At 55.1% G+C, this 21664-nt stretch overlaps 2 protein-coding genes across 3 annotated transcripts; one reads left to right on the top strand and one right to left on the bottom strand.

Moving 5' to 3' along the window:
• Positions 1 to 30: 30 nt before the first annotated feature.
• Positions 31 to 8512, bottom strand: ZNF646 (zinc finger protein 646). Its single transcript, XM_079946276.1, has 3 exons — positions 8230 to 8512; positions 1650 to 7069; positions 31 to 330 (listed from the first exon to the last, which is right to left on the bottom strand). The coding sequence occupies exons 2-3, from the start codon at positions 6985 to 6987 to the stop codon at positions 209 to 211; spliced, it is 5460 nt and encodes a 1819-aa protein (XP_079802402.1). The 5' UTR covers positions 6988 to 7069; positions 8230 to 8512; the 3' UTR covers positions 31 to 208.
• Positions 8513 to 8615: 103 nt separating this feature from the next.
• On the top strand, positions 8616 to 18504 carry ZNF668 (zinc finger protein 668). Of its 2 annotated transcripts, XM_079946342.1 has the most exons (3): positions 8616 to 9291; positions 15547 to 16215; positions 16646 to 18504. In XM_079946342.1, the coding sequence occupies exons 2-3, from the start codon at positions 15569 to 15571 to the stop codon at positions 17856 to 17858; spliced, it is 1860 nt and encodes a 619-aa protein (XP_079802468.1). In that variant the 5' UTR covers positions 8616 to 9291; positions 15547 to 15568; the 3' UTR covers positions 17859 to 18504. The 2 variants fall into 2 exon arrangements, with proteins under 2 accessions (XP_079802468.1, XP_079802469.1); XM_079946343.1 differs by lacking the exon at positions 8616 to 9291 and having other exon boundaries at positions 15093 to 16215.
• Positions 18505 to 21664: the final 3160 nt, after the last annotated feature.

Genomic DNA, 21664 nt, shown 5'->3' with positions numbered 1-21664 from the left:
GCAGGGGAAAGGAGGTCCTTGAAGGACAGGACGGGAGGAACATCTCACCCCCTCCGTGGGAAAGAAGCCAGATCTGGGTCCTCTTTGCAGGAGGAGGGGAGAAGAGAGCTGGGGATGCCCAAACTACTCCTGAGCAAAACAAGATCAAGCCTTTCCCTACAATCTGCCCTCCCCCTACCCCGTATTCTGATCTTTGGAAACTTGAATTTCAGAGGGAGAAGCTGAGGTCTGCAGGCCACTGGGGTGAAGGGTCCAGGAGTGGGGTCGTGGGGGTGGGTGGAGGGGGCAATGACAAGTCCCCTCTGCCCGCCGCTGGTGCCTTTGGGGTTCCTGGGGAGAGAAAGACGAGGCAACTGAGGGCACAAACCCCACACAGCTTGTACCCCTCCCTCTCCCTAGCCCTGCAGGCCATTCCCCACAGCCCCTGCCCCCAAGGCCTGTGTGAGAACTCCCAATTATTTCCCCAGACCTGGTTAACTAACTCCTCACTCATTCCCTTGGGGTCACGAGAACTCTTATCCTGAAAGCCATCTTATCAGCACTCTCAGGGGAATCTCACCACCCACCCCTCCTTGCCCTGACAATCTCTGGTCAAGGGGCCCACCATCTCAGGGACACCCACTTTGGGGGCCACTAAATGGAAGTGGCCCTGGGAGAAGGGCTACAGATCCCTAGGGGAGGTGGAGAGCAAGCCCAGGACTTGCTGAGGGAACAGGCTCTCCCATTCCTCTGCAGCCTTGTCCTCCAGCAAGGCTGGGCGGAGGTGTCTTTCCCTGGAGATTCCCCTTGACGGAAGGGAAATAGGGGCTGATAACTGTTGTTGCTATAGCTGGGCCTGGTTTCAAAGAATCAATTATCTGTGACTCAGTCCTCCAATTAAAGGTGTGCCGGCAGGAAGGCAGGTGTGCAGGTGGAAAGGGTGGTTTGGTTGGATCCCAAAAAGGAAATGCACAGCAGAGAGAGAAGAAGGTTGAATAAAGGGAAGGAGAAGAAACGTGGGCCAATAGAGGTGGGAAAGGGCCAAGGGTCTAGTTTCCAAGTAAAGAGGAGGGGGAGCAGAGACAAGATTCGGGGAAACAGGGACAGGGAGCTGGGTGCCAACTAATGACCCTGTTCCCCGACCAGGTCAGCATGGAAGCCACAGTCTGGGGGCGTCTCCCATGCCCTCTTCCTTTTCCCCTGGCTCCTTGCCTACTCTAGGGAAGAGCAGAACCTAGACCATCTTGTTCTCTAGAAATCATTACTTAATTGGCTGGATCAGGGGAGTGTCCAGATGCAGCAGCCAGGTGGCACCCAGCTACCTCCCCTCCCAAAACAAAAAGACCGTTCCTCTCTAGCTCCAGCACAGCAGAGGAGCTCCGGCAGCTGCCTCTGCCCCTGACCACTCCCTACCACCCCTGACTACCCCAACCCACCAGGCTACCTATTCACCTTGGGGTAAGGTAGCCTCCAGGGGTTCAGATCTCAGCCACTCAAAAGGCAGCATGCGCAAACTAGCTTTCTCTACATCCCAGCCCTGGCCGCCTCCTGAAATCCACGTGATCCTCTCACTCCTTGCTCCCCTTGGGGCCAGTTTTTACCCTCTACTATGTGCCCACCTCCTCTGGGACCCTCCAATCCTCTGCCCAAGCCCATTCATGTCCCCATACCAGAGCTGGCCACTGTCCACTCCTCCTGGTGCTGCTGCTGGTGCTGCAGGAAGCTGATGCGGCGGCGGAAGTGGCGGGGACAGTGGGGGCAGGTGAAGGGCCCCTCCCGGGGTGCGTGGACCCGCCCGTGGCCCTCCAGCCGGGCAGCTGTCCGGAAGGCCTTGCCACAGACGCTGCAGCGGTGGCGCTTGGGGTCCGTGTGGGTCCTGCCGTGGTTCTTAAGGGACAGCAGGTTGGGTAGAAGTTTGGGGCAGAGGGAGCAGGGATACAGTCCAGTGGTGTGGGCCTTCTGGTGGTTCAGCAGGCTACCGGCATGGCGGTAGGAACGCCCACACTGGGCACAGCGGAAGGGCCGCTCCTCGTCCACAGCCACTGCGGACCTGATGCCTTGGCCTCCATTAGCTCTCCCGGCATTCTCTCCTGGGGCCCTGGGGGGTTCTGATGGGGCCTTCCGGACTTGACCAGGGAGATCCACCTCATCCTCTACAGCCCCAGCTTTGGGACCTCTGGCCTCCATCAGGGGCGACACCTGACTGAGGCCCCTGGCATGAGTCAGCAGGTGGCTGGCGAGTTCCTGGTGGGACCGAAAGGCCTTGCCACAGTCAGGGCAGGCAAAGGTCTGGGCAGCTACGTGGTTGTGGCTCTGGCTCTTGGTGGCCACAGGATTCAAGAACTCCTTGGAGCAGAGCAGGCAATAGTGACGGTCTGTCTTGTGGGTGTTGTGTTTCCAGGGCCCTTCCGACTGGCAGGAGGTCTTGCCACAAGGGCTGCAGGAAAAGGAGTGGCTCTCCGGCTGCGGCTGAGGGCTGCTGTCTCCATTGTCCCAGCTATCCATGGGAATCAGACTAGGTCCATTGGGCTGGCTATTGCCAAGGTGGCAAGGACTCCTGGGGACACTGTCCCCTGACTTATCTTCCGGCTTGGTCGGTACGTGACCCCCAGGAACCCAATCTCCACCATGATTCACCAGTCCTCTGTCTCCTTGCCACCCATCTGCTTTCCCCGTGCCCCAGGACATTGGCTCCGTGCCTTCTAAACCTGCTGCCTTGAGGGGGCTCTGACTCTGCTCCGCTGGCCTCATGACTCCAGCCTCCAGCAGGGGTACCGACTCAGTACCGCACCACCGGTCCTCTAGTCCCTGGTCATCGACCAGGTTCCCCTCACCACCCTCGGTGCCGTTTGGGCCTCCCTGACCCCCTCTGGTCTCCTCATGCTCTCGCAGGTGCCGCTCCAGAGATCCCCGGCCAGGGAAGCCCCGGCCGCAGAGGGCGCAGCGCACAGCTGCCCGCCGGGACCGCCCAGCTCGGCGCCGCCGGCTCTCCGAGTGCAGCCTCTGGTGGTCCTTCAGGGCCATGCGGTTGGAGTAGGTCTTGGGGCAGGCGGGACAGCTATACTGGCCCGTCTCGTGGCTACGCCTGTGGTTCAGGAGGCTGCCGGCATGGCGGTAGGTCCGCCCACACTGCCCACAGCGAAAGGGCCGATCTTCCCGGGGCAGCTTGCGGGAGCCCCCAGCCCCACCGCGCTCCATGTGGACCCGCTGGTGGCTGGCCAGCTGCTTGCGCAGGCGGAAGGCCTTCCCACATTCGGCACAGCGGAAACGTCGGGGATCCGCGTGGATGCGCCGGTGGTTCTTGAGGGACATGAGGTTTGAGAAGCCTTTGGAGCAGGCCTGGCAACCAAAGTGGCCGGTCTGGTGGCTCTGCCGGTGATTGATGAGGCTGCCGGCGTGCTTGTAGGACCGGCCGCACACCTCGCAGCTGAAGGGCCGCTCAGAGCTGGCTTCAGTCTGGCAGCCCTTCTCCGCGGTCTCCAACCTCGGCTCCATTTCTTCCCCCTTCACAGTGGTCTCCTCCCAGGCCTCTTCCTTCACCCTCGCCACCTCCTCCAGGGGCTCCACTTTAAGCTCCTTCTGGAACTTCTCCACCTCTGCCTGCCCGAGGCCCTCCTCTGCCATGTCTTGGGGCTCACCGCTGCCTCCTCCCTCTGGAACGGGCCCCAGCTGGGGCTCAGAGCCTTTGCAGCGCGGGTGGTTTCTCAGATGGTTGCGATAGGCAGCCAGGTTGGGGTAGCAGCGCGAGCAGACGGGGCAGATGAAGTCTCCGGTCTGGTGGATCTTGCGGTGGTTCACCAGGCTGCCCCCATGGCGATAGGTCTTGCCGCACTGGTTGCAGCGGAAGGGGCGGGGCTGGGTCTCCAGAGAACTTTCCCCACCCGGCATACAAAGGCTGTCTGCAAGCGTGGCACCTACTCCCTCTCCAGACTTTGTGTCTCCACCCTCCCCAGAAAAAGAGGTCACCGTGCCCTCAAAGGTGCTATCTGCAGCCATCCCTGTGGCATCACCTGACTCTCCCGGGTGATGAATGAGGCTGGGAACCTCGCCATTGGTGTTCCCAGAACTCTGGCTTTGGTGGTGACGCTCCAGGCTGCCCAGGTCATCGTAGGTCTGACCGCAGCAGCCACAGATGTGCCCATACCCGGCGCCATCCAGCGCCTCGACCTCCCGCTGCAGCTGATTCAGCAGTTCTGCTTCCGAGAGCTGTAGTGGGGGGCTATGGGTGGAGCCTGCCCCTGCTGCTCCTTCCTCTTCCCCCTCCTCCTCTGAGCCCTCAGTCGTACCACAGGAGTCATGAGCCTGGCGCCGGTGACGCCTGTAGCCAGCCCGCCCAGGGAAGATCATGCCGCAGAGGCAGCAGAGGAAGGGCTGTGCGGTTGCTGCCTCCCCAGGCCCATGGCTCTGGAAGTGGCTACGCAAGGCAGGCAGGGACTCAAACTCCTTCGGGCAGAGGGAGCACTGATAGATGCCTGGTGGGTGGCAGGGCCTGTGGCTCAGCAGGCCAGCAGCATGGGGGAAAGAATGCCCACAGTCAGGACACGTGTGGGAGACCTCAGCCTGCCAGCCAGCAGCGGCTCTGGCAGAGTGGGAAGGGGAGCTGGGCTGGCCAGGGGCTGGTTTCTGGTCTTCCTCCACCCCAGGGGGGCCACCACAGAAGCGAGTCCCATTGCTCTCCTCATCGCCTGGGATGTCCAAGTTGTCAAGGAAACAGGCCTCCTTCCTTTCCAGTCCTTCCTCAGTGCCGCTGCTCTCTTTATCACCCTGGAAACAGGCCTCATCCCTCTCAAGCCCACATTTGTCCCTTTCAGCTGCAGCCTGCAAACAGCTCCCATCACTTTCCACGTTGCCTTCGGCTCCACTCAGACTTTGCCTTGAAGGGTCTTGGGGACGGCTCAGGCCCTCACCGTTTTCCACCAGCTCTGGGGCCCAGCTCCCGCCTGACGGGAGTTCAGCTTCTCGCCCACCGCCAGCACTGCCAGCCCGCCTCCGGTGCCGCCTGCTCCGCCGCCGACTGTGGCGGCGCATGTGGTTCTTCATGGCGGCCACGGTGTGGAAGTGCTTGGCACAGGCCCCGCAACTGAAGTCTCCCGTCTGGTGGGTCTGCCGGTGGTTGATGAGGCTGCCTGAGTGGCGATAGCTCTTTCCACAGTCTCGGCAGGCAAACGCCCGAGGAGGTGACACCCTGGTCTCGGTCCTGCCGTTCTCCCCTTCCCCATGGCTCCAGCCGTGACGTTCAAGACTCTCAGGGTCTTCAAAGAGCGTGCCACCCAGGCTACATATCTGTGGCGCGGTCCTATCTGTTGCTGGCGGGACATCGGTGGCCCCCTCTTCACGTCTGCACCCAGGTCCCTGATCTGAACAGGGGGCTGCCTCTGCTCCCACTGGGTCAGCTGGGAGCTCCACCTTGCGGCGGCCGAGGGGACCCTCGGCCCCTGGGCCTGTGCTGCGGCGAGCAGCCTTGCAGTGTACCCGCACGTGGTTGCGCAGGGCCATGAGGTTGGGGTACTTGCGGGGACAGAGTGAGCACTGGTACTCTCCTGTCCGATGGCTATGGCGGTGGTTCACCAGGCTCCCCCGGTGCCGGTAAGCCCGACCACACTCATTGCACTTATAGGGGCGGTGGTCCACGGTGGCGGTGGGGACCTCCTTCTCTTTGTGGGTGGTCTCAGCCAGCGGCAGGGGAGCTGGCAGTACTGATGGCTGCCCATCCTCTCCGGCTCCTTGCCGGGGTCTGTGATGAGCCCGCACGTGGTTTTTGAGGGCAGCTGCGTTGAACAGCTGCTTGGAACAGATGGAGCAGGGGTAGACACCTGTCTGGTGGCTCTTGCGATGGTTGATGAGGCTCCCAGCATGGCGGTAGGTACGGCCACAGTCCTCACAGTGGAATGGCCGATACTCCTCCAGGCTGCTATCTTCCAGCTCCCCAGAGGTGCTCAGCTCCCCAGAGCCATTTAGCATCTGTGTACCAGGGAGCTGGTCCCGGCTGCTCTCGTCTGTGTGCCCATTGGTGGTGGGCATCCCCTTCTCTTCCCACAGCCGCTCCTGACTTTCACCCTCATGGGATTGCTGGTGTTCCAGCAGCTCTCGGGGGAGCCGGAAGGCGCGGGGGCAGTGGGGACACTGGTAAGGCCGATACTGGGCATGGAGTCGGGAGTGATTCTTCAGAGCCATGAGGTTGGAGAACTCCTTGAAGCAGATGGCACAAGGGTAGACGCCCAGGGTGTGGCTCTGGCGGTGGTTGGTGAGGCTCCCGGCATGCTTGTAGGTCTTGCCACACTGACTGCACTTGTACCGCCGCTCCTCCTCAGGAGGAGGGGACTGGGTGGGCTCCTGGCCTGCTGTGAAATTCACTACTGATTCAGCCAAATACTGTTCCAAATTGCTAAGGAGACTGCTGGCCGGGGTGGGGAGCGGTGGGTCTCTGGCAGAGTTGGTGGTGGGCCCCCAGCCCTCTGTGCCCTCCTCAGGATCTGGCTGGCTTTCCCAGCCTTCTCTTTGTCTGGTGGGTGGATCTTCCCAAGTGTCCAGAGCTGCCCTAGGGTCTGGCCCAGATTCACAGCCAGATGTCTCTTCAGTATGTTTCTTCTGGTTTTCCCAGCCTTCCCCAGGGCCAAGCCTCTGGCCCCAGGAGTCAGTGGACACTGTCTCCCCCTGGAGGCATGGAGTGGCTTCCTTGGGGCGCGGAGGCCTGCGCCGCCGGCGGCCTTCAGGAGCATGAGTCCTCATGTGGCTCTTGAGGGCCATGGGATTGGTGAAGTCCTTGCCACAGGTGGTACAGGGGAAAAGGCCAGTCTCGTGGGTCCGGCGGTGGTTGACCAGGCTCCCTGGGTGACGATAGCCCCGCCCACACTGCTGACAGCGGTAGGGCCGAGGGATGCCGTCGGCCTCCTCACTGTCCTGGTTGGAAGATGGATGGAGCAGTTCTCGGTGCCGTGACAGTTCTGGGAGGCTAGGAAAGTGGCGCTGACAGTCAGAGCAGCTGAGTGAGGTGGGCGTGTCCTCCATGGGGCAGTGTGGCAGAAACCTGAAGGTTCAGGAAGAGCAGGCAGGTGGCAGCAGCATCTTCCTCTGGTGGAGGGTCCAAGGCCTAGGAACAGGGGGCAGTGGTCAGAAGGAAAGCCTGAATTAACTTTGCCTATTAGTTCTATGAGCAACAAGTTCACCAGAGGGCACAGATGGGTTCCCCAAGCAGCAATGCCCAGAGACCTGCTCTCTACTGGATCTATTCTGGAAGCAACATCATTTAATACTTCCCTGCATACAAGCTCCCCAAACATGGCAGCTCCTCTAGGCCTGACTCATCTCTGGAGATATAGATAAGGAAACTGACGTCTAAAGGAATGCAACCTACCTCTGATCACAAATCTATTATTCTGTCTTCAGACCAAATCCCAAAAGCTTTACTGTCTCTAACCCTCTGCTCTCTATAAATCTGAAACAACCTATCTTCTGCGACATCTTAAAAGGATACCTGTACCTCTCCTAGGACCTTCTATAAGGTAACTCCAATCCTCCCTCCTTCACCCCTCAGCTAAACAGAGTAGCCTAGAGGCATGGAAAAAGCAGCTTCTTTCTTTAGTTGACAGCCTCGGACCTGAGAGGTGAGGTTAGAGGCCCCCTTCAGAGAAAGGGCTGGCTTGCTCCCCCACCTGCCCTATTCCTTTCAGGGTCACAAAGTCACGTTTCTGAAAGACTCTCTTGGGTTCCCTGGATTCCAAACGATCTTCCATCTTGGAAATTTCATCTCCTTTCTGGCTCTTCACCCCCAACCTTTATCTTTCCTACGCCTCTCCATCCCTTCTCATTTTTTCTTCTACCTTCTCTCATAATACTAATGACAACAGCAACACGTGCTACCTAAGCATTACCATGTGTCAGGCACTGTGCTAAGTAAAGAATATTCGTTATGTCACTTAGTCCTCACAACACACTGCAGTGCCTCTGTTATCCCAGTTTACACACGAGCCAGCCCGTTTGACTCAATCTTCTTTCCAAAGCCCTTGCTCTCTCCATGGCAGGCCCCCATGCCTCCTACATCACCTTGGCCTTCTCTGACTCTGACTGTTCACTCCCTTGGGACCCAAATACAACTCCTATCTCCGACTCTAAACCCCCTTACTGAACCTGCTCCCAGAATTCTCACTTCACAAAGCCCCTTCGCTCAAGAGTCGCCTCTCCTAATCAACCACCAATAAGGTCCTCTTGCCTCACTCATCTCCTCGACCAGTTTTCTCTTAGGACCCCTACCTCACACCGGTGGCCCCTTCTCGTTCCCGCCGCGGGTGCGTCCGTTGGGGACCGCGAACGGGAATGCGCCTGCGCACTGGACCCTCACCCTAACTGCAGCCACGCACCCCAAGGGGTGGTTGTGGAGGGGCTCTCGAGCTCCCACACACGCACACTCTGCCAGGGCTCCTGGGCGGTGGGAGGGGAGGGAAAGAGGGAAAGGAGAGGGGGAGGAGGAAGGACGCAGAGGAAAGAGGGCGCAGCTGGCACGAGCCAACAGTCTACCCCCCAGCTCCGCGGACACTTCCTATTGTTACTAGGAAACAGGAAGTGTCCTAGCCGCAAAAGCTTCCCCGCGAAACTTCCGCCTTAAAAATGCTTCTGTCCCGCCTCCAAGCAGCGGTTCTACACAGACACATTTCCGGTGCTAGATGAGAAGCGGCTAACGCGCGACTCTGACCCCGCCCACGTAGGTCAAAGAGCTGTGTCGTTCTGCACTAATCTTAGCCACACTTCCGGGAAGAGCCGCTAAAATCGTTACGGTGCATATTGGGTGAGCGCAGAAGAGGATAAAAAGGGTTCTGCAGCCCTGGCCTCAGTATTTTGGCGACACTTTTCCTGGGGCTTCTTGTAAAACTTCTAAAGACAGATGAAGGGAGCGTCATTTACTCCTTGCTATTAAGGGAAATGTTGTGGAATATAAGCGGATTTATGTACTACAAATCTTGGGCATGGCCTTTCTGTCCTCCCACCTTCTAGTTCACGGTGATCTATCCCCAGGCTAGCAATAGCCGGTGCATCCCGTAAACCTATTCCGGTGTCCTCTGTCATTAGCACCCACAGAGACCCCCTGCAAGGTGTTTCTCCGCCACCTTCGGCTGGGGGGGTGCTCGGATAAACTTTGCCTTCCTCCCTAGCGGGAAAAGCTCCCTTCCACTTCCGCTCGCCGGCCCCGCCTCCCGTCCCTCCCCCTCCACCCCCCCAAGCTGGGTCCTAGCGCCTGCCGCGCCCTGGCTGTGTCCCGGGCTCCGTCGGTGAGAGGAGCTGCCGTTGACGCCACAGAGCCAGCCCCAGTCTGTTCAGGTAGGAAATGCCGGCGGGAAGCCGCAGGGACCCCCGAGCAGTCCCACTGCGGACGCAATCCGAGCGGGCCTCAGTTTCCCTGTGGGTGCAGAGGGCAGATGGGGTTGGCCTGGCGCGAGCGGCGCGGGCGGGGCGGGAGGAGTGCGGCCCCGGGAGGGCGCGGGCGGGCGGGCTCTGGGCCCAGCGGGTCCTAGAACCCGCCGGCTGTCCCGGCGGACCGGCTGCAGCAGACGCCTGGGCTAGGGCGGCATGGCTGCCCGCCTTGCGCCGTGCGCACACGAGGGTCCTAGAGCCCGCCATGTTGCGGGCTTTTGTCCCAGGCGTGCGGCCCGTCAAGCACGGTCCCCGGAGCCGGCGGCCCCCCTCCCCGGTCGAGGTCCTGGCCGCCCCTCCCGCGGTCCTAGAGAACGCCATCTTGCCGGCCTTTGTCCAAAGTATGGCCTTTGGTCCATTCATTTGTTCATTCTGTCATCCTTCGTTCACTCCTTCTTGCAGCGTTCTCCGATTCCTCGTTTTCCCAGGGCTTTTCCTGAGAAGAGGCAGCCCAGGTCCCTGCCCTGCGGGGCTGTCTGTCTGCCGGGGGCCCGACACGTAGACAGTTGCAGGGAGCGAGAATGCACAAGGTTTCCGCAGCTCTCGGCTCTTAACGACCTTAAAACTCCCACATGCCTCAGAAACCTCATTTTACTGATGAGAAAACTGAGGCCCAGAGAGCCATGGCGCTCTTACCTCTATAGTCTTATTAAGTATTCCTGAGGGCACTGGGGAAGCAGGTATTTGAAAGATGCAAAAGAGTTTTCCCACGGGAGAAGGCAGAGGGAACTGCATATGGAGATGTATTTAGGTGGTGAAGTTTGAGAATTGTGGCTGGAGCTAAGGTCGCTGTCGGGAGGGGCACAGTGCCCCTGGAGGTGAGGCTGGAAAAGTGGGTTGGGATTAGATTGTGGACTGACCAGATTGGATGCCTAGGAGATGATTAGTTCTTATCTCTGCATGGTTCACAGTTCCCCATCTGCCGTCTCACCGGATCTCTCATGGCCTGTGAGGCCTATTGGTAACTACTTGTTTAGAGGTGGGGAGACTGAGGTGCAGAGAGGATAAAAAGTGGCTTTTCACCTCATCACTGCCCGCAGGGTTCTAAACTCTGGGAATTAAATCTCTGCATCCCTGGCATTTAGAGCCTGTTCATACAGCAGGACGTGTCCCGCCCCCTAAATTCAGTAGTAAACAAAGACAAAGACAAGCCTCCCTCACCAGAGCAATGAATCCACTGTGGGGTACTGGGGGCGATATTTGGACCCTGTGAACTTGGAAAAGCAGAGAAATTCAGTTACTAAATAGTTGTTGACCGACATTCTTACAAACTCCTACTATGGAGGAGGCAGAGGCTATAGACCTGGGTTCAAATACCGCCTCGGAGGTTGATTTGTTCTGTTTGTTTTGGGCACCAAGCATGGTTCTATGTGTAGAGGATACAGAATAATAAAGGTTCCTGGCTCTTTGCCAGCCTAGACTCTCAAGCTGGAGACAGAGAATTAACTGAACCATACAATGTATAAGTGCTAGCAAAGCAATAAGCAGGGGACAGAGGGCAGAAGTTTGGGAGGCAGAGACCACCTGGCTTTGAGTATTGGCTGTGACTATGACTAGTTTCTTCACTTCTGTGTGCCTCAGTCTCCTTGTCTGAAAAATGGGGGGAAAATAATACTATTTAACTTAGTCTGTTTAGGCTACCATAACAACAACAACAAAAATAACAGACTGGGGGGCACAACAGAAATTTATTTCTCACCGTTCTGGAGGTTGAGGTGTCCAAGGTCAAGGTGCTGGCCAATTCAGTTCCTGGTGAAGGCTCCTTTCTTGGATCGTATGTGGCCACCTCCTGTCTTAAGTTCTCACATGGCCTTGCTTCCATGCATGCGCACATTCATCCATAACAAACTCCTAGGCCATCGTGAGGCTTAGCTTGAGTAGCACACATAAAATGCTTAGAATGATACCTGGTCCGTGGTAAATTTGCAAGGAGTGTCATCCAGATGAGCAACATGAAGGAAATTAAACAGGAGGGGGATAGAGAGTGATTAGCAGGGGTGCAGATAGCAGTAAGAAAGGTGGTCGGGAAAGCCCTCTTTAAGGAGGTGACAGGGAGCTGAGACCCAAATGGAATCAAAGAGATAGCTACACAAAGACCCTTGGAAATAATGTTTCTAGCAGAGGAAACTACTAGTGTAGAGTCCCTGAGATGGGAAGGAATTTAAGTCTTTGAGGGGAAAAAGGGGGAGCCTGTGTGGGTAGAGCCTAGTGAGCCAAGGGGAGAGGAGTGGGAGATGGGATAGGCAGGAGTTAGATAGTTCAGGGCCTTGCTTGCCATGGAAAAGATATTGGTCTTTGTCCTGGGAGCGGTGGAAAGTCTCATGATTTGGCTAATAAACCTTAAGTAAATGAAGACTGGTAGAGAAAGAGCCCAGCCCAGGGACCTGAAGACTCGTGTTTGAGTCTGGGCTCCTTGACTAGCTGTGTGTCCTTATGTAAGTTTTTTCCCTTACGGGGGCCTTAATCTCCACATCTGAAAAAGAGGTGTATTAAAAATGCCTCTCTCCTAGAAGCTTCTGAAAACCTAAGGTTCTTAAATAAGTGTTAGTTGGAATGACCCAGAAAGCATGTTTAGAATAGATTTCTGAGTCCTACCCCATGCTCCCTGCATGATTATTTTCATGCAGGGAGTTCACAGAATCACTCTAGGGAGTGGTGGGTGGAAGAGTCCTCCGTGAACAGGGAAGTGAAGAGCTGATGATGTTTTTTTTTTTTTTTTTTTTTTTTGCGGTACGCGGGCGTCTCACTGTTGTGTCCTCTCCCGTTGCGGAGCACAGGCTCCGGACGCGACGCGCAGGCTCAGCGGCCATGGCTCACCGGCCCAGCCGCTCCGCGGCATGTGGGATCTTCCCAGACGGGGGCACGAACCCGCATCCCCTGCATCGGCAGGCAGACTCTCAACCACTGCGCCACCAGGGAAGCCCCTGATGATGGGTTTTTGTTTTTTTTAATATTTAGTTTTTTGGTTGCACTGGGTCTTTGTTGCGGCGTGCAGGCTTCTCTAGTTGTGATACGCGGGCTTAGTTGCCCCGTGGCATGTGGGATCTTACTTCCCCGACTAGGAGTCAAACCCACGTCCCCTGCTTTGGAAGACAGATTCTTAACCACTGGACCACCAGGGAATTCCCAACGGAGGGGCTTTAGACAGGGGCCTAGCCTACCTGACCCTTCGTTCTTTATGGAGCTTGTGCCTGGCACGCCCCTACTATTTCCCCTGGGAAGTGCCTTAGGAGAAGGGATTTACCCCTCCAGCTACCTGGTTTCTGGCTCACAGATGGGAAGACTGAGGCCCAGAGCTTGGAACCCACGGTTCCAGCCCTCTGAGAGGGAAACAGAAACATAAAGGGTGCTGGCTCTGGTCTCCAGGGACTTCTACAGGAATGACAGGAGACCAAGGTATAACCTGAGCTCAGGGTTCTGGTCATCGTGGGGCTGGCCCAGGTAGCAGATAAGCCTGGGAGGGCCCAACTACTCAAGGCGAATTAAACACCTGGATTCAAGTCTCAGCTGCACGAGTTACTAGGTATGTGACCATGGGTTAATCACTAACCTTCTCAGAACCTCAGTTTATTAGTCTGTAAAATGAGGACAGTAATCCCTATCTCAGGAAGCTATGAGAGAATTAAATAAGGTTGCACACTCAGCAAGGTGTCTGGCTCTGAGAAGATTCAGTAATTGAGGGCAGTAATTATTCTTACCTCATTCAGCCCTCGCCCAACCCTGTGAGGTAAGTAGTGTTATTACCTCCCTTTTTTCAGATAAGAAAACTGAGGTCCTATGGCATGAAGTAAATTGCACAAGGTCACAGCTAGGAAGTGAGGAAGGTAAGATTCGAAGCCATGCAGTTTGGCTTCGGAGACTGCACTTAACGACAATGCTAAATTGTTTCTCTGGGCCTCAGTTCCCTTATCTGTGAAAGGGGGTAATAACAGAACGTTTTTCATGGTGCTGACATGAAGTGCAAGTAAGTTAATACATGTAAAAAGGTTAGGATGTTGTCTGCTGTTTAGCAAGTGCCCGGTAAATGTGAGCTATCATTTTCTTTTTTTTTTTTAATATTTACTTATTTATTTGGTTGCACCAGGTCTTAGTTGTGGCAGGCAGGCTCATTAGTTATAGCTCCCGGGGTCCTTAGTTGTGGCATGCGAACTCTAAATTGTGGCATGCATGTGGGATCTAGTTCCCTGACGAGGGATGGAACCCGGGCCCCCTCCATTGGGAGCATGGAGTCTTATCCACTGAGCCACCAGGGAAGTCCCAGGCTATCGTTTTTATTAAGGAGAAACTTTATCAGACTGTCCAGAGATGATCTAGAAAGGAGCAGTGAGGGCCTCATCCAAGGATAGGCAGATTCCCTAGAAACTAGGCGGAATTCAAGCCCTGGGGAAGGCTGGGCCTCAAGCCCTTTAACTCACCTTCCAGCCCTAGGATTTAATGGGAAAAGTGAAAAAACCAAGCTGAGGGTGGAACAGAGCTGTGTGGGATGTAGGGCAGAAACCAAAGGGGAGATGCAGGAAGACCTTCCTTTGGGAAGTAAGGCTCTTCTTTTTTTTTTTTTGCTGTACGCGGGCCTCTCACTGTTGTGGCCTCTCCTGTTGCGGAGCACAGGCTCCGGACGCACAGGCTTAGCGGCCATGGCTCATGGGCCTAGCCGCTCCGCAGCATGTGGGATCTTCCCGGACCAGGGCACGAACCCATGTCCCTTGCATCGGCAGGCAGACTCTCAACCACTGCGCCACCAGGGAAGCCCGGGAAGTAAGGCTCAAAGGAAGGATTGGTAGGATTCATAACAGCCAGGAAGGACCTGGGAACTTGCATGGTGTGATGGAAGCCATGAAAAATTCTTGAGCAGGGGACAGAGCATCACATGGTACCTTAGGGAGAAGACTCCGGCTGCCTGTGCACACTAGATTGTGTGTGTAGGGGTGGGAGACTGAGGCAGGGCCGCCAGGCAGAAGGGTGCTGATTCTAAAGATGCAGCCCTTGCCAATCACCCGGGGACTCCTGCATCCTCCCTGGGTCATAACTTAGAAGACACCAACCCCTGAGGTATACAGATGAGGAAACAGGCCTAGAAAGGAGTGCTAGAATCCCAACCTCCTACCTCCCAGCCCATCCTTTGGACACACCTGGCTCCCCTCCCCTCTCTATAACATTGTCCTTCCCCCACCCTGGCTGCCCCAGCAGCTGCTGCACCTTAAGTGGATCTGATGTAATCCTCTTCCCTTTATCCCCCAGGGAGGATGAGCTGGTGTTAAGACTAATGCAGCTGTTAATCCTATTTCCTCCCAGCCATGATCTGCGGGAGCAGCTGGGCGGAGGCTGTCTGGGCTCTGAACAGAGAAAGAAGGGGCCATGGCTAGAGTGGGTGTCCCAGGAGGCCAGGCCAGAGCAGATACATTGAGTATGAGACAGAGACTTCTAACTTCTGCTAGCAATGGCTCAAGCTGCTTTGAGAGTAATTGAACTTCCCATTACCAGAGTTATGGGAGCAAGAACCAAAGACCCATTCCAGAGCAGAGGGTGGACCAGGATTCCTATCTGGGGTGGAGTACCTTACAGCTGTGCAAGGCCAGAATTCTGTGTGAACAGTTGCTGCCTCTGAAAGCTAACCAACCAGAGGGGAAAGACAAAATACATACGCTGGGGACCTGTCCCTTCCAGACAGATGGTGCCAATGACCACATTTAGCCCACTGGCTCTGCCTTCTTCTGGACCTACCTCTGTCTTTCCTGAGCACTTGGAGACCTTCAGGCCAGACCCACATCTAGGTAGCCTCCGTGTCTGCAGCCTTGCACAGGGCTTGGATTCTGAGCTGTAGAAGGAAGATGGTGAGATGGACAGAGCCTGGGCCTTCTGGGAATGCCACAGGGTTTGGAGAAGCCCAGAGGCTGGGGAGGGAAGTGCAGGTGGGCATTTCGATGATCCCGGCCTCTCTTAGTTCCTCTGAGGTCACCTGGTCCAGCTCCTTTCATCAGTGAACAGACCAGAGAGGAAACTTGAGCGCAGAGAGACAGGAATGTTTGCGAGGAAGGATGTGCATCCCAGGTGGGAAATGCAGATAAGATAGAGTTCCTTCTGAGGCCTCAGAGGGCTTTAGTGAGGAGACAGGCCTTGGAGAATTGGAAAGGGGTGTGGCTTCTAACTTTGCCTCTCTTGCAGAGAAGCCCCGCCCATCCAGGCCATGGAGGTAGAGTCATCGGAGGAGAGGTCCCCAGCCCCTGGCTACAAGCGCTCTGGCCGTCGCTATAAGTGCCTGTCCTGTACCAAGACGTTTCCAAATGCACCCCGGGCAGCACGCCATGCTGCCACACATGGGCCTGCAGACTGCACAGAGGAGGTGGCCGAGGCAAAGCTGAAGCCAGAGACAGACCCCAAAGCGGAGGATGCCAGCGGGGACAAGGTGTCAGGTGCAGCGGCGAAGCCTCGGCCGTATGCGTGCCCGCTGTGCCCCAAGGCCTACAAAACGGCACCAGAGCTGCGCAGTCACGGGCGCAGCCACACGGGCGAGAAGCCCTTCCCTTGCCCCGAGTGCGGTCGCCGCTTCATGCAGCCCGTGTGCCTGCGCGTGCACCTGGCCTCGCACGCCGGCGAGTTGCCCTTCCGCTGCGCGCACTGCCCCAAGGCTTATGGCGCGCTCTCCAAGCTCAAGATCCACCAGCGCGGTCACACCGGCGAGAGGCCCTACGCCTGCGCCGACTGTGGCAAGAGCTTCGCTGACCCCTCGGTGTTCCGCAAGCACCGGCGCACGCATGCAGGCCTGCGGCCCTACAGCTGCGAGCGCTGCGGCAAGGCCTATGCTGAACTCAAGGACCTCCGTAACCACGAGCGGTGAGGGCGCTGGGCTGGGTGGGGGGCAGCTGAAGGGGTTGGGAAGAGCGCACCAATAGCGTGAAGGCGTTGAGTCCCAAAGATCGGAAGGAACCAATGGGAAAGTGAGTGAGGCAGAGCTATGGGGGCAGAGGGTGAAACTGGGGTCTGATTGGCCTGGGTTCCTGGACTAGGAAGGGGGTGGGGCTTGAAGTTGGGCTGCTGCCCAGGAGGTACGAGTGGGGGCCGGGTCTGTTGAGTGCAGAGATGGATCTAGAACACCTAGACACCCAGCCTGAAAGTTTCTTACTCTGAGGTACAGACCTGTGGCCCTTAGGGGATTGGGCCAAGGCCCCAGCGATGTTAGGGGGCCCTAACGTACAGTACAGACAGGCGGCGGGGGTCGGGCGATGGGCTGCCACCTTCACTCCGGGCCTCTCCACTCCCACAGGTCCCACACTGGCGAGCGCCCCTTCCTCTGCTCAGAGTGCGGGAAGAGCTTCTCCCGCTCGTCCTCGCTCACGTGCCACCAGCGCATCCATGCGGCGCAAAAGCCCTACCGCTGCCCGGCCTGTGGCAAGGGCTTCACGCAGCTCAGCTCCTACCAGAGCCACGAGCGCACGCACTCTGGCGAGAAGCCCTTCCTCTGCCCCCGCTGCGGCCGCATGTTCTCCGACCCCTCGAGCTTCCGGCGCCACCAGCGGGCGCACGAGGGTGTGAAGCCCTACCGCTGCGAGAAGTGTGGCAAGGACTTCCGGCAGCCGGCCGACCTGGCCATGCATCGGCGGGTGCACACAGGCGACCGGCCGTTCAAGTGCCTGCAGTGTGACAAGACCTTCGTCGCGTCCTGGGACCTCAAGCGGCACGCGCTGGTGCACTCCGGCCAGCGGCCCTTCCGCTGCGAGGAGTGCGGCCGAGCCTTCGCCGAGCGGGCCAGCCTCACTAAGCACAGCCGGGTGCACTCGGGTGAGCGCCCCTTCCACTGCAACGCGTGCGGAAAGTCCTTCGTGGTCTCGTCAAGCCTGAGGAAGCACGAGCGGACCCATCGCAGTAGCGAGGCCGCAGGGCCTCCCCCGCAGCAGGAGCTGGTGGTGGGGCTGGCGCTGCCGGTCAGCGTGGCAGGCGAGGGCTCAGCAGCCCCGGCAGCAGGGGCTGGGCTCGGGGACCCTGCAGCAGGGCTGCTGGGGCTGCCTCCGGAATCGGGTGGTGTGATGGCCACCCAGTGGCAAGTGGTGGGCATGACGGTGGAGCACGTGGAGTGCCAAGATGCTGGGGTTGGGGAGGCTCCTGGTCCCTTGGGGGGGGCAGGCGAAGTGGGGGGTGAGGAGGTGGACGAGAAACCACCACAGTTTGTATGCCGGGAGTGCAAGGAGACGTTCTCCACGCTGACGTTGCTGCGACGGCACGAGCGCTCGCACCCAGAGCTCCGGCCCTTCCCCTGCACCCAGTGCGGCAAGAGCTTCTCAGACCGGGCTGGGCTGCGCAAGCACAGCCGCACCCACAGCTCTGTGCGCCCCTACACCTGCCCGCACTGCCCCAAGGCCTTCTTGAGTGCCAGCGACCTGCGCAAGCACGAACGTACCCACCCTGTGCCCATCGGGACCCCCACGCCCCTCGAGCCCCTCGTGGCTTTGCTAGGAATGCCTGAAGAGGGGCCAGCCTGAGTCCCAGGCCCCCTCTGCCACACTCCTGGGAGCTCCGCCCCTACAGGGTGCTTCCTGAACCTCCCTTTGCCTCAGCTCACTCTTAGACTCCAGATCCATCCCTTCATCCCAGGCAGCTAGCTCACCTTCCTGACAAAGAGCTGGGGACAGTGGAGGCTGGCAGCAGCCTCTGAGAGACATGGCTCCCTCCGAGCACCACTCATTAAAGCATTCGCTTTGACACTGGGTTGTCTTCTGTGTTCTGGTCAGGGGTAAGTAATGGGAATTTGGGCATCAGATAAGGTTCAGTGGAGATCCCTGGATTGACAAATTAGAAACTAGAAGGGTCTTTGGGTGCACTGTTTTCTCTACGTTTCAGAATGTCTTGTGACAAAGGGTTGCACGGTCAAGTAAGTACAGGAAATTCCTGTACCCTTATTGGGGATTCTTGGTGATCAAAGTATGTTAAAGTCATCGATAAGTCCTGCAATGAACAAATCTATTTTGCTTTGTTTAGCCCACACTTACTTGACCTGTTACTGAGTAGCTCTACTTCTGTCTTTTTGCAGATAATAAACTGAGGCCCAAAGTTAGTATATTTCCCACAAATTGCAATAACAAATTAGAAAATACACTTGGGGTCCCATTCACAATAACAACAAAACCCATAAACTACAAAGGAGTAAATCTCACAAAAAACATGCAAACCCTGTATGAAGAAAATAGTATCTTTGTCCTGAAGGATATAAGACCTAATTAAATGGAGATATACCATGTACCTGAGTGGAAAGTTATTATTAAAAGATGTTGATTCTCCAGTTTAATCCTTAAGTTCATTGCCATCCAAAAGAATTTTTTAACAAAACTTGAAAATCCTAAATTCCTGTGCAATATATATATGTAAAAACAGTGGAGGGGACTTCCCTGGTGGTCCAATGGTTAAGACTCCGTGCTCTCAATGCAGGGGGCCCAGGTTCGATCCCTGGTCGGGGAACTAGATCCCATATGCCGCAGCTAAGAGCCCGCATGCCGCAGCTAAGACCCAGCACAGCCAAATACATAAATTAATAAATATTTTTAAAAAACCAACAACAGTGAAGCTGTCAGGACTTCCCTGGCGGTCCAGTGGTTAAAACTCCGTGCTTCCACTGCAGGGGGCAAGGGTTCGATCCTTGGTCAGGGAACTAAGATCCTGCATGCTGTGTTGCTCAAAACAAAAACAAAAAAACAGTGGAAATGATGTATTTGACACGCTAGATAATCAAACACCAAAGCACTGGAATAAAAACAGGAGATTACTGACATAAGAATAAATTAATAGAGTGGGGGAGAGGGTTCAAAAGCAGCCCTATTTCTGGGAATGTAGTTTATGATAAATATGATTATTCAAATCGGGAGAAATGTAGGCTGTTAAATAATTTGATAGTTATAGCTGTACTCTGGAAGGCTACATAACTTTTAAAGTAATTTTGCAAAGAACCAAAAATGGAAAAACAAAAACGAGGCGCCACATTTAGTGTAAACTGGGAAGATGATTTGATGTTTATCAAAAGTTAAATACTTCATGATGTATGTAATCATTATGCTGTACACCTTAAACATACAGTACTGTATGTCACGTCTCAAAACTGGAAGAGGGGAAAAAAGCAAACAAACACATTTTTTTAAAAAAGGTTAAATGCATATACTCTCAGCAAGTACACCTCAAAGAATTTACATCACAGATTTCCTTTTCCAGTTCTGTGGCAAAACTGAAGATGAAAGATTCTTTGGTGCAGCAAAATTTGTGATAACTGGGAACACCCTATATGTCCATTAGCAAAGGACTAACCATATAAGGCCTCTGTAAGATATATTATGCAACAGTTTTTTTAAAAATGAGGCTTATCAGTAGTGGGAAGCAGCCGCACAGCACAGGGAGATCAGCTCGGTGCTTTGTGACCAACTAGAGGGGTGGGATAGGGAGGGTGGGAGGGAGACACAAGAGGGAGGACATATGGGGATATATGTATATGTATAGCTGATTCACTTTTTTATAAGGCAGAAACAAACACACCACTGTAAACCAATAAAGATGTTTAAAAAAAAAAGCCAAGAGAAAGAAAAACACAAAGCTCAAAAAAAAAAAAAAAATGAGGCTTATCAGGACTTCCCTGGCGGCGCAGTTGTTAAGAATCCACCTGCCAATGCAGGGGACACGGGTTTGAGCCCTGGTCTGGGAAGATACCACATGCGACAGAGCAACTAAGCCTATGCGCCACAACTACTGAGCCCATGTGCCACAACTACTGAAGCCCGCGTGCCTAGAGCCAGTGCTCCGCAGCAAGAGAAGCCACCGCAATGAGAAGCTCACGCACCGCAGCAAAGAGTAGCCCCTGCTCGCCGCAACTAAAGAAAGCCCGCAGGCAGCAATGAAGACCCAACACACACAAAAATAAGTAAATAAAAATTTTTTAAATGTTTAAAAAAATGAGGCTTATTAATCTATGTTGTTGAGCAATATTCAAAAAATATGTCAAGTGTAAAATAGTGAAGTACAAAGCAGTGTGGTTAGTATGCTCCCATTTGGGCCGAATTACACATAAGTGCTCAAATTCCTATAGAATATTTCTAGAAAGATAATCAAGAACTGATTCTGGACTATAAATTCTAACCACCAGGGCCTTCTGCATTTATAAGCCAAAACAAAGCCAAAGGTCAGAGTGAACCAGATCCTTCTTTCTATGCTGTTATCTGTAGACTTGGGGGCCACCAAGTTGGCAGCCTTAGGAAGTGCCCGGTGTGCCACTGCCAGTCATGGGGACTAGGCAGCAGCTGGCTGTAGCCCAGGACTGGTACACCAGGTAGCACCTGGAGCAGAAGTACTAGGTATCCCCTTGGTGTCAGGGGCCTCACTCAGTGTTGTCATGCCCAGGCCCTCATTCCTGTTCTCCACAGCAGAACAAGGGGGCCACATGGCAACAGCAGGGATCAGTGTCATGGCTGCAGAAAGAGGGCACCAGTTTGACCAAGGACACTCACTGCCCAGAACCATATCCAGAGCAGGAAAGAAACAGACACCGGACTGAGGGATTGAAAGCAGGGGAACTTTTGTTTACTACTGACTTGAGTTTTGGCCTTGAGCAAGATGATTTATCTTGGGGTTTGGGGAGGCACCTTTTAAAAATAGGTGTAAAGATACCATATACACTAATCAACAGATATCCCTGGGTATCTATCTACAGTGAAGGATGAAGTGGGTCCCCTGGATGTTCAGAACAGATCCACAACTCCTGCTCCCTTTCTGGGCCCAGACAACACACCCATCCCTTGGTCCCTCTTCTCTGACACCCCCAGTATCCCATACCCTAGTTCCTGCTCCCTGAGGACACAGTCTGACTTTCAAAAAATTAACAGCATTATTAAAATATAATTCATATACCATACAATTAACCTGTCTGAAGTGTACAATTCAGTGTTTTTTTGGTATATTCACAGGGTTATGCGACCATCACAGTCTGATTTTAGAATATTCTCATACCCTCAAAAGAAACTCCATACCCATTAGCTGTCACTTCCTATTGATCCAAACCCCTCCCCCCACCAACCCTTTTCCCTCAGCCCTCGTCAATGGCTAATCTACTTTCAGTCTCTATAGGTTTGCCTATTGTGGACATTTCATGTAAATGGAGTCATACAATATGCGGTCTTTTGTGACGGATTTTTTACTTGGCATAATGTTCTCAAGGCTCATCCATGTTGTAGTTTGATCAATTCTTCATTCTTTTTTATTGTCAAATAATATTCCATTGTATGGCTATGCTACCTTTATTTATCCTTTCATCAGC

The sequence above is a fragment of the Stenella coeruleoalba genome (genome assembly GCF_951394435.1).
Source record: "Stenella coeruleoalba genome assembly, chromosome: 15".
Taxonomy (NCBI): Eukaryota; Metazoa; Chordata; class Mammalia; order Artiodactyla; family Delphinidae; genus Stenella; species Stenella coeruleoalba.
This window is presented reverse-complemented; position numbering and strand designations above follow the sequence as displayed.